The sequence below is a fragment of the Sebastes fasciatus genome, chromosome 7 (genome assembly GCF_043250625.1).
Source record: "Sebastes fasciatus isolate fSebFas1 chromosome 7, fSebFas1.pri, whole genome shotgun sequence".
NCBI classification, from domain to species: Eukaryota; Metazoa; Chordata; class Actinopteri; order Perciformes; family Sebastidae; genus Sebastes; species Sebastes fasciatus.
This window is the reverse complement of record NC_133801.1, coordinates 29,926,314-29,938,386: the sequence shown is the minus strand read 5'-3', so window position 1 is coordinate 29,938,386 and position 12,073 is coordinate 29,926,314. Positions and strand designations below refer to the sequence as shown.

The following is a 12,073-nucleotide window of genomic DNA, read 5'->3' as shown; positions in this document are numbered from 1 at the left end:
CTTTGAGTTACTAACTTGAGGGAACGAGTTACTAACTTTGAGTTACTAACTTGAGGGAACGAGTACTAACTTGAGGGAACAAGTTATAACTTTGAGTTACTAACTTGAGGGAACGAGTTACTAACTTTAGACTAAATTGAGGGAACGAGTTACTAACTTTGAGTTACTAACTTGAGGGAACAATTTACTAACTTTAGGGAACAAGATACTAAATTGAGGGAACGAGTTACTAACTTGAGGGAACAAGTTACTAACTGAGTTACTAACTTCAGGGAACAAGATACTAAATTGAGGGAACAATTTACTAACTTTAGGGAACAAGATACTAAATTGAGGGAATCAGTTATTAATTTGAGGGAACAAGATACTAACTTGAGGGAACGAGTTACTAACTTGAGGGAACAAGATACTAAATTGAGGGAACGAGTTACTAAGTTGAGAAAACACAACGATTCTTATTTTCAGGTGATTATACACTTAAGAAAACATACTTATTAACATTAATATTCTATTCCATTTCTGCCAATAGAGCCACCTAAATGTTACACACTGGTCCTTTAGCCTACAATTTCAACAAAAAATAAACAAAAACATTATAACCTTCATGAAGACAGGATTTATTGCAGGACTGTTGTATTAGATAGTATTCATTTTTGTTAGATGAATCCAATAAACTGGCAACTGATTCAAAATACAGCACAAAAGTCTCTTAAAGTGTCACTTCCTTCAAAATGTGACTTTGTATTTTCATCATCTGATCACTCACCACTGACCTTCGCTCTAACTCATCCTCTCCCCTTTGTCCAGCAGCTCACTGAGTCCATCAAAAGCAGTAGCCTAGTACTTCATTATGGTAATTAATTAACTGCTGAATCCAGCTTCCTCCCATGATGTCATGTCTATCAGGGGTTATTAAATATACTCTACGATCACCTTGTAGTTGAAACCTAAGGACAATGGGTTATAATTAGGGCTGTCAAAGTTAACATGATAATAACGCGTTAATGCAAATTTTGTTAACGCCACTAATTTCTTTTAACGATAAACACAACTTGCAGTTTTTAGGTTGTAGCGGGCTCAGTTTTAAAGCTAGAGTGAAGATACTGGTATCAGATACTGGTAAACTAAGAAATCCATTGGTGCCAACCATGTCATACAAGCTTTTCGCAACTGGCCATTTTCAAAGGGGTTGCTTGACCTCTGACCTCAAGATATGTGAATGAAAATGGGTTCTATGGGTACCAACGAGTCTCCCCTTTACAGACTTGCCCACTTTCACATGCAGTTTGGGGCAAGTCATAGTCAAGTCAGCACACTGACAGCTTTTGTTGCCTGTTGGGCTGCAGTTTGCCATGTTATGATTTGAGCATATTATTGTTTTATTCTAAATGCAGTACCTGTGAGGGTTTGTGGACAATATTTGTCATTGTTTTGTGTTGTTAATTGATTTCCAATAATAAATGTATTCACACATTTGCATAAAGCAGCATATTTGTCAACTCCTATGTTGATAAGTGTATTAAATACTTGACAGATCTCCCTTTAAGGTGAATTTTGAACAGATAAAAAATGTGTGATTGATTTGGTATTAATTGTGATTAACTATGGACAATCATGCCATCAACGGCGATTCATTATTTTAATTGATTGACAGCCCTAATTATAATATCACACATTTAACAGTTCAAGACACAGCTAATGCCCACATCATGTTAGTTGGGCAATAACGTTACTCAATGATTGTTCAGGCAGAATATTGACATATGTTTTGAGGACCCAAGACCATTTACACAGTTCATATATATATAATATATATACTGTATATCTCAGCTGTTCAGTCTCAATCAGGCTCAACAGACACAACCAGAGCAGTCACATTGGACCTTTGGCGCCATCCTGTGGTGGCAGATAAGCACAACAGTAGCAACCTGTGGTGCAACAGAATGATTTCACTTTCTGTTCTGGTGAATCGAAAATATCAAGTCAGACTTTTAAACTTCTTCTTCTCCTGAGGATCATCACTGAAGGGTTTCTGTCGATGGAGAACACCGAGGAGGCAACACGCACCTGCGACAAGTGGTGAGAGTTTATTAGTTTATTGTGTCAAATGGCAAATTAACTTTAAAAGTCAGGTGGTTTCATGTTGTTTTGACAGTTAGCAAGCAAATATAGGAGGCTACTGTACGAAGGGCGTGAAACAATATGGACCTTTTACACATGGATTGCAGTTAAAGTTCGCATAATTTAACTTTATATTGAATAATATTTAAGTCTCTGTATGATTTGGGCGGCTGTATTCCAACTAACACCTCACAAGGCAGTGGGATCAAGTCCTGCTTGGTGTATTATAGGTAATCTATGTCAGCCGATATTTGAAAGAAATTAGAAATCAAACACATTGTACTGGTGAATATGTGATGGAAAGGCAATATGAATTTGTAAAATGTTTTAATGGAGTTTTATACGAGTACTTTCATGAGAAAACATTAAGTGAAACCGAGGATACAAAGTGTCCTTTCACTTTCTATATTTAGTACATCATGTTCCTGTCATGATACAGGATTGACAGGTTTGAATATATAATATAATAAAACGAAGGCTGTCAATCGATTAAAATATTTAATCGCATGATTGTCGCACATTTTTTAATCTGTTCAAAATGTATCTTAAAGGGAGATTTGTCAAATATTTAATGCTCTTATCAACATGGGAGTGGGCAAATATGCTGCTTTATGCAAATGTATGTATATATTTAATATTTGAAATCAATTAACAACACAAAACAATGACAGATATTGTCCAGAAACCCTCACAGGTACTGCATTTAGCATAAAAAATATGCTCAAATCATAACATGGCAAACTGCAGCCCAACAGGCAACAACAGCTGTCAGTGTGTCAGTGTGCTGACTTGACTACAACTTGCCCCAAACTGCATGTGATTATCATAAAGTGGGCATGTCTGTAAAGGGGAGACTCGTGGGTACCCATAGAACCCATTTTCATTCACATATCTTGAGGTCAGAGGTCAAGAGACCCCTTTTTAAAATGGCCATGCCAGTTTTTCCTCGCCAATATTTAGAGTAAGTTTGGAGCGTTAATTTTGAAACTGAGTAAATTGAATTTATGTGGGGAGGAGGGGTTGAATTTAAATATGATAGAATAATTTATAAAACCTTAAGGATATACAGTAAATGTCTGCATATATATGCAGTGGCTTTCTATTCCTTGTCATGATAGTTGTAATAAACTTTCCCCAAACAGAAAAGACAGAAGATGACCCCCTCTCTCTCTCTCTCTCTCTCTCAGCCACAAAGAGGTTGCAGAAGCCAACTTCGCTCTGCATGAAACACACTGCCGACGCTTCTTATGTCTCTGTCCTGACTGTAAGGAACACGTTCCCAGAGAGCAACTGAACGAACACAGAGAGACACAGCACACCCTGGTACCCGCACGCACGCACGCACGCACGCACGCACGCACGCACGCGTACACATGATGGTGTATGTTCTGTATGTTTACAACTATTTGTTTGCAGGTGAGGTGCTCCAAGTGTAACCAGAAGATGGAACGCTGTCAACTAACGGATCATGAGGTAAGTCCAGTAAATACCGTTGGTGCTGTTCGTCTGGACAATATGTCTGGATTGAAACTTCAGATAGTTCATCCACTTTCATGCCAACAAATCCCAGAATATGCAAATATTCAGTTTAACCCCATAACTGAATTCTTGTCAATGTGGGAAAAAAAAGCAAGAGCCTCCTAAAGAGTAACACTGGCTAAAGGTTAAACACCTGTTCACCGGTCTGACTCTGCTCTGCTCCGTCTCCCAGTCTGATGACTGTGTGGAGCGTCTGCAGAGCTGTCAGTTCTGCGAGCTGGAGCTGCCGGTGAAGGAGCTGGACGAACACTGTCTGGCCTGCGGAAGTCGAACTGAACTCTGCAGGGAGTGCGGCCGCTACGTCACCCTGAAGGACCAGCCCGAGCACGACTTGACCTGCTCAGCTGCTGACGATGGCTCAGGTCCTCCTCAGACTACCAGCAAACTACCACCAAACAACAGTAAGGGGATGCAGGCTTTAAAGGTTTCTGCACAAACACCAACTAACTTCCACAATACTTTATATTTTTTAACTATTATCATGCCTGTCTTTTTTTCACAGCAACAACAACAACAGCGACTTGTAGCAGATGTATGGTGTCATTACCAGCTGAGGAGATAGAAGAACATGAGGTATACGTTTCATGCAAGCATATCTCTTACATATTATGGGAAAAATTCCTGATGCTAAACATATGTTATGTGGAGCATGAAAAACATGAAAATAATGATCTCTCTCTCTTAAGAATGACTGGTATAAACGTGACAGACAATTAGCTCAGGAGTTAGTAGAGACCAATGACAGATTAAAGGAGAGTGAATATAGAAATCACCAGGTGGCCACAAACAAGACTACAATTTAATGATGTTGCTCTGTAACTACTGGATGTGTAAGTAATAGAGCTGTCAAACAATTAAAATATTTAATTGCAATTAATCGCATGATTGTCCATAGTTAAGTACTACATATTGCTCCTTTAAAGGGACATTTGTCAAGTATTTAATACTCTTATCAACATGGGAGTGGACAAATATGATGCTTTATCAAAATGTATGTAAATATGTATTATTGGAACTCAATTAGCAACACAAAACAATGATAAATATTGTCCAGAAACCCTCACAGGTACTGCATTTAGCATAAAAAATATGCTCAAATCATAACATGGCAAACTCAAGCCAAACCACCATAAGATACTGGTCATACCAGACCAAGTAAGGCTGTGGCAGTAAAACCCCTGGGTGTACTGAATTGAGCAAACGTGTGTTTAACTGCAATTCAACTTTTAATTTGCAAGAAAAAGAATGTTGTTCTTTCTTCTCACATCAGTGTGTAATACCTTTGTCTGTATCCCCCCCAAAACCAGCTGAAGTGTGTTCCAGCGACCAGGTTGGACGATGAAGAGGCCGCGCCAGAGGAGGAAGAGAGCAAGGAAGAGGGCGAGGATGAGGGTGATTTCTCCGAGCAGGGGGCCACTCCTCGGCTAAGCAGCACCTATAAGGCGATGTCCCTGTCAAACGGACCCAGCAGAGGTCCCTGGGTCAATGGAGTTGACCCAGACCAGATCAGCACCTGCCCCCACTGTCACCTGGCCCTGCCCATCTTCACACTACGTTGGCATCAGGTAACTCTCCTGCATCAGACAAGATTCATATATGCATTGTTAAAACGTTCCCATGGTAAGACGTTTCCTTTTCCTCTCTTTGTGTTTACAGGTGAAGTGCCAAATCCTCATTCACCTGAAATAAAGGGAGAGATGTCCTCTGAATGGATAAGCTGCTTCAGAGAGCTTTGATCAATACGTATTTAGCAAAGGGAGGGAAGACAAGTATTTGGGCAGTTCAAATGTAATTTCATCATTGGCCTACTTTAGAGTATTTTCTTTATGTTTACATGAAGGCTTAAATTTGGGTTTTTAGTTTTAGTTAGTGTGTGCATGACTTTGTGCTTGCATAAGAGAAAGTGGCTCAGAGACTCTGTATCTAAGTTAACTTGACACGCCTGATAACTTTGTAATGTTCCTTTTGCTAATTACAAATACTGCTACTAAACTGTAATGCTAATTACCTCTGTTTAAACCAGTAAATATTATGTTTTGAGTCAGAAACATCATATGGAGCAATTTTCACAGTAATTAATGTTAAAAAAAAGTCTCCGTTAACAATAAAAGGTTTACATGTCATAGTCTGAGATGCATTCATTTCAAATACATATTAAAGGTGCTAAGTTCCAAATTCAGAGCATTAATATGGCATGTAAAGATATAGAGTAATGTCTACCTGAGCAGAGAACGAAGTCACTCCCCCTCTGTGTGTGGTGTAATCTGAGCTTCTCTATGCTCTGAATTTGGAATTTTGCACCTTTAACATACGTAAGAAGTAAGTTCCTGTGACATATTGACACGATCTCATAAGGTGAACGCTTTTCTTTCATTGTTTGGAGTCCATATGAAGTTTAGTTAATAGTATTCATGTAATTTAGAGAAAGAGGACAAGATTAAGCTAATTTGACCAACGTCATTTAGGCTAATGTTATTAGCATTATGTAACTTGAGGTACATTGTGTGTTAACTTTGTGAAATATATATATTTTTTAAGTTTTAATTGTTGTCGAACCAAATTTTCATCAAGTGTCAGGTCAGATATGTTGACAATATTCCATGTTAGCTCTTTTACAGTTCAATCTAGTTAAGAAAATAATATATTAACAAGCTAACCAGAGTTTTGTCGGTTGGTTCAGTTAGCTACGCAAAAGTTACAGCGGGCAGTTACTAAGCCTAATTATTTAGTCATAGTTAATCTCTATGTAAGAACTAGCTTGTATGATGGCATTTTAATTAAGTAGCATGTAAATCTCCACTTAGTAAACACAACAGCTGGAGCAACTGGCTCTGGTTACTTGTTGCAGCTTTTGCTAAATATAATAAGATAATAAGATTCAGGGGTTTTGTAGGCTATATTAGGATGTAAGCTTTTCATAAGAGGCTCAGACAAACTCATAGGATTGAAACCAGTGTAACCATTACTGAGAATGTGTTAGATCGCACAAAGAAAGTCTCTCACAGTGACATTTAGAATAAAGTGAAGAAAACACTATTAAAATTAAATTGAAACCCTATGAAAAAGAAATAGATTCACACATAGATTTTGAAGTGAACTTTATAAAACTGGATCTTGAAAAAAAACATAGTTGCTGTTGCTGACTGCTCAGAAGATATGTATAATAATAGGCTCCCTGTGCCGGGTGCAGATGACATGGTCAATATAGAGAACGCTGTCTGAGGGTTGTCTGAGTTGCACCATGTTAGCAAACAGGAGCACAACTATTTTTTTTTAAATCACAATCTGTGCAATCCATGTAAATCAGACATTTGCAACATGGTGGGTACTTTCTGAGCATTTGTAGTAGTAATAATTCAATTTTCTTTTTTTACTGCTACTTTTTGAAAACCTTTATTGTACGGTTATATATATACTTGTTAATTTTTTATGTCTCCGTGCTGGCAACAGCCGTGGCGTTATGTTTTTTGGTTGTCCGTCCGTCCGAACCATTCTCGTGAACACGATATCTCAGGGACACCTTCTTCATATTTGACACGAACGTCCACCTGGACTCCAGGATGAACTGATTCGACTTTGGTGATAAAAGGTCAAAGTCACATCAAGGTACGAGGTATGTATTCGGGAATTTCTTCAAATTTCACACAAACATCCACTTGGACTCAAGGATTAACTGATTAGAAGTTGGAGGTCAAAGGTCACTGTGACCTCACAAAACTAATGTTTTGCCATAACTGAAGAATTAATATGCTAATTATGACAATTTCACACAATGTCTAATAGAATGAAGTGATGACATTTTGGACAGACATGGATGCAAACCGCAACTTGACTGGTTGGTGGAGGCATACGGTACAACCGTGAGGCGGTAATTCGAGTTTGACATGTTAAAATTGCCATTTGCATTATCATATTGTTTGAATTCTTCCCATATGGTGTATTTATATTGTAGATTTCTTGATTATAGCCTTTCTAAACTAGCAGGTATAATAGCCGTGTGTCCACTGGCATCATTAAACTGTCTCACTTTAAAAACATTTGTTGCCTTTTCCCCTTCAAATCAGAGGCGAGTGTGTCATGGCCTTACTTGTTAATGAGAGCTGTTGGACCTCAGCGAGCAGCTGGGACTGTGCTGGATGATTGTGGCGTTGCTCTTTGGCAGGCCTCAGGAGGCACAAAGCCAGCCGGACCTAGGCCAAACTCCGAACAAGTTCATTCTCTACGATGGCCGCTTGGAGATCATCTCTGATCCTCTGCTGGCCGGCAACCTCAGACAGAATCTAGAGGGGATGGAGAGGTGAAAATTAGATGGAAATGACATCAAGCTATTGCTACTCGAGACACAAAACTGTTGTATGCATGTGAAAAATAAATCCTAATCTGAGCTAGGAGATCATATTAAGAATGTCTATATAAGAATGGCTGATGAACTTTTAGAACTAGACTTTATTATAAATAATGTTTTGAAGATTTCCTTGCAAAAGAATCCCAAGAATGTCATATTGGGAGTAATCCCGTAAGTCGTATTTGATGAATATTCTTTTGGTTACAGAAAGGAAATGTATAACAGCACACTAGTTTAATGAGGATGAACCTTCCACAGGAGAATAGACGAGCAGATTAAAAGGAACAGGAAGTAATTACCAATATACTAGAATTATAGATAAAGACATTTGAAAAAACAGAATGGCATCACTTATTACAAATCATTTAATGGGCCTCTGAAATGAAGTGAAACTGAAAAATTAATTTCTTTACAGCTTCTTTATTCAAAAGAAATAGCAGACACATCATGGCTCCTCAGCAAAAAAAAAGTATCATCTTCAACCATACCTTGTTCGGTGCAGTTGAAGACACCCAGATGTATCCGTTTTGACGTCTTCTGCCTCCTGCTCGAGGTCAAATGTATTTCAACAAATGGTTACTATGGCAACAGACGACATGTCATGACACGGTCATGTTTTCTGGTGCTGCAATCAATATCTTTACATTTGACTGTTTTGGTAAAATTAAATTCAAAGTAATAAGATAGAAGGTACTTAGAAAAAAAAAATTATACACCTAATGACTGGTAATAATAAAAATATTATTATTAAGAACAGAACAGTAACAAACCACACGAAGAATGAAGTGAGACTTATTTAATATTTCCATTTGCAAAGCTATACATTTGTTGGTATTCTCTTACAGTACATTACAACATTTCATTTCTAGTTCAGAAAATAGCTCACTTTTTAGTAAAAAAAAAACAACAACAAAAAACATAAATTGGCAAATATATTTGATTCCAGCAAGCCAATAACAGTACTATTCAGTAGAAGAGATCTTTGTGTTGGTGAAAGTTTAGAACAGCAATATTTATAATCAAGAGGAACAAGAAGAGGCTGCCGTGTTAAGATAAATAATCTGATGAATATTAATAATACATATTGTATCATTGAGCAGCATAGTACAGTACACTAAATATATAGCAACAATCATTTCAAAGGCACTTGCTGAATCCATATATTTTTCTGAAAACAAAATATTCTTTCTCACTACACACGAAAAAAATAACATGACAACCTATAAATAGTTATACGATAAACAGTGCAACATATCTTTATGTTCACCAATTCACTGTGATACCACAATCAGTATTAAAATGAAAAGAATAATATTTCTTTAACAGCTGCAATGTGCTGGTTGACTAATGAGACTGCAAGCAAGAAAATGAGCCACAGGTTCCACAAAATAAAAAATAAAAAGTTATGTTATATAATATAGCTATGTGTCAAGTCCTCCAGGAACAACTGAAGTTAGTTAAAATACTGTGAGGAGAAAATCAAAACTGATACGTTTTCCACAAATAAAAAGTAATGACTGTCCAGCTTACTTTTGAAGGAAGTCCTTGGTACTAAATCACGGATGATCAACGCATTTCGACTTAACAAGTCTTCATCAGAATTCAAAACGCGTTGGTCATCCATGATTTAAAAAGGGACAGTATGTAGGATTTGGCATCATCTAGTGGTGTGGTTGCAGATTGCAACCAACTGAGTACCCCTCCGTTCACTCCTCCCTTTCCAAGACAGCAGTAACGTGAGCCGCCGAGTGTAAAACCGTGGTAACGCCGTTCGCCTCGCTCAGAGGCCATCCTTACCATAATAACACTACTTTAGGAGCAACGGAAGTCAGACGGCGTCTGGCGGTACCACGGTTTTACCCTCTGCGGTTCACGTTACCGCAGTTTCACAAGAGTGTCGGAGAGCTACGGTGGCCTTCAGGTTCCGTAAAAACATGAAGGTCTCTCTCTAGAGTCAGTGTTTGGTTTGTCCGTTCAGGGCTACTGTAGAAACATGGTGGACTCCGTGAAGAGGACCCGCTCCCTATGTAGGTATGAAGGGGCTCATTCTAAGCTAACGGAAACGCAACGATTCTTAGTTTCAGGTGTTAAATGAAAACATGGTTATGGATATTATATTCCATTTCTGCTAATAGATCCCCCGAAATGTTACACACTGTTCCTTTAATAACAGATTTTTAACTTCAAATCAGAATGCCTCAGATGTTTTCCAGACTGCCAACTAATACCAAGGACTTCCTTCAAAAGTAAGCTGGACATTCATTGTTTTTCATTTGTACTCGACTACTTGCCCCTATCCTTTAAGAGCATCACCAACACCCAGTTTCTTGACCTATTCTTTTCTTCACAGCTAATCTTCTCTTATCTTCCTACAGCAGCCCATCCACAACACTTAAGGTGAGATATTCCCCTATGGCCCCTACGACCTCTACATACAAAACCTTTAAAACCATGAACACATTCAGCGTACATACTACAGCTATGCTTTCAGGACAGTGCACAGTGCATATTTCTAAATAAATATTTACTTTTTAGCCTATAATACAGGACAGTACAGGACTGTATACATAGAGTCAGATCTTCATCTTCTTCCTCAATACATTTTAATTTCTCTTTATTTCAGCCTTAAATAGTTTTATTCGTGTCATTATGTAATATTTACCTCCATGTCTGCAGGACCACCAAACCTACAAAGTATTACTGAACTACTCAAACTCCTGAAAGTTGGGCTGAATTTAAACAGTCGACAAAATACAGCATAAAATATCCATAATATATTTCTCCAATAACTGCATAATACAAATGTGTTGTCTTAAAATGGGTTTTGTCTAATTGTATCCTTTATTATCTTCACTTGCCATGCTCTGGCCACTTGCTACTTCCTACAGTGCTAGCAGATCACTGGTGGTAAGGAATGTTATTTCTGTGAGGAACTGTGATTGAACCACTGGATGTTCAATGACCCTAGCAACTTCTCAGGAGTTTCAGGTGACCTGGGTTCGATGTATAGCTTCCAAATTTTCATTTTAGGTGGAGCTTCACCTTTAAACCTTTCCTCCTTTGAACATGCACTTTATTTTAAAGCTTTAAATCAGACTCCAGTATCATATGGGCTTTGCCATTACGTTGTTTATATCTACAGACTGCTTTCAAGGACATATATCTTTTAATATTTGTAAAGTGAGCAGTGGACATTGATTCGCTCATTTTGCTGCAAAATGACAACAAATGGTCTAATGAGCTTTGTTAATCTTGTAATTCCCTTTTTCTTTTCGTAACTGTAGCAGTCAGGTGAAGTTTGGCCGGGGTGTTTTCACCCTTCAGAAACGAGCCAAATTTTAAATGTGTTCCAGCTTTTCTTTTCAGCCACACCGAAGCAGCTGCGAGAGCGTGAAGTTCAGCATTAAAACACGGAGTTTACGCAAATATTTTGATCCGTTAAACACAGCTTCCTTTCATCAACTGACACAAAGCAGCAGGCCTGTACAGAACCTACAACATACTTCCCCCTTCTGTTTCATCAACCTGTTACCTCCCGTTCCTCACTAACCAAACACGTAACATTCAATCAAAGCCCTTCATCATATCTTATAATGCCATCTATTACACAGTATAGTAAAGCTCAAGTTATACTTTCCGTGTCCGAGATGGTATGCGTGACGTAAATTTGTTGTGATCGCACTGAGAGTCCGAGTCCTACAAGCGGACAGTATGTACAGAACTACTACACGTGCGTTCATCTGTCCGTGTAAGCCTGTTTGGTAGTATAACCGAGGCTTTAGTTTGTCATTTTATCCTGCTTTAGTCCAGGACACGGAGCTGCCACTTCTTTGTTCAGTGGAAGGAAATTTGAGTTTCCATTCTAGGGAAACTCATTCTCAGGTTTTATGTCAGCTGATGAAGGATTGCTCATAGTTTCTGCTTTCCGTGATTTCAATCAGACCTTAAAGTCCACATATGTAGAAAAAAAAATGACCAGCCATGAAAAAGTGTACAAGAGGTGTAAATAACTACTAGCCACAGCGGTAGTATTAGAGAGGTCAGTGGAGATGTGAAACAGCCCTTCCT

The 12,073-nt window shown here is 38.2% G+C and overlaps 1 protein-coding gene and 1 long non-coding RNA gene across 3 annotated transcripts in view; one reads left to right on the top strand and one right to left on the bottom strand.

Annotated features, from left to right (window-relative positions):
• Positions 1-12,073, bottom strand: part of LOC141770581 (uncharacterized) — a 14,559-nt gene extending 2,486 nt beyond the window's left edge. The window contains exons 1-2 of the long non-coding RNA XR_012594593.1: positions 7,748-12,073; positions 4,941-5,234 (exon numbers count right to left, since the gene is read on the bottom strand). This is a non-coding gene — a long non-coding RNA (uncharacterized LOC141770581). The remainder of the gene's footprint in view (positions 1-4,940; positions 5,235-7,747) is intronic.
• On the top strand, positions 1,915-5,781 carry xaf1 (XIAP associated factor 1). 2 transcript variants are annotated; one of them, XM_074640247.1, is made up of 7 exons: positions 1,915-2,079; positions 3,309-3,444; positions 3,538-3,594; positions 3,833-4,061; positions 4,163-4,233; positions 4,968-5,225; positions 5,317-5,781. In XM_074640247.1, exons 1-7 carry the CDS (start codon positions 2,039-2,041, stop codon positions 5,347-5,349), a joined length of 825 nt encoding a protein of 274 aa, XP_074496348.1. In that variant the 5' UTR covers positions 1,915-2,038; the 3' UTR covers positions 5,350-5,781. The 2 variants fall into 2 exon arrangements, with proteins under 2 accessions (XP_074496348.1, XP_074496351.1); XM_074640250.1 differs by having other exon boundaries at positions 1,919-2,079; positions 4,166-4,233.

Bases quoted from the DNA above. Each gene is read 5' to 3' on its own strand.
- xaf1 (XM_074640247.1), top strand. From the start codon at position 2,039: ATGGAGAACACCGAGGAGGCAACACGCACCTGCGACAAGTG. The intron at 2,080-3,308 runs GTGAGAGTTTAT...TCTCTCTCTCAG, and splicing joins ACACGCACCTGCGACAAGTG to CCACAAAGAGGTTGCAGAAG. The intron at 3,595-3,832 runs GTAAGTCCAGTA...TCCGTCTCCCAG, and splicing joins GTCAACTAACGGATCATGAG to TCTGATGACTGTGTGGAGCG.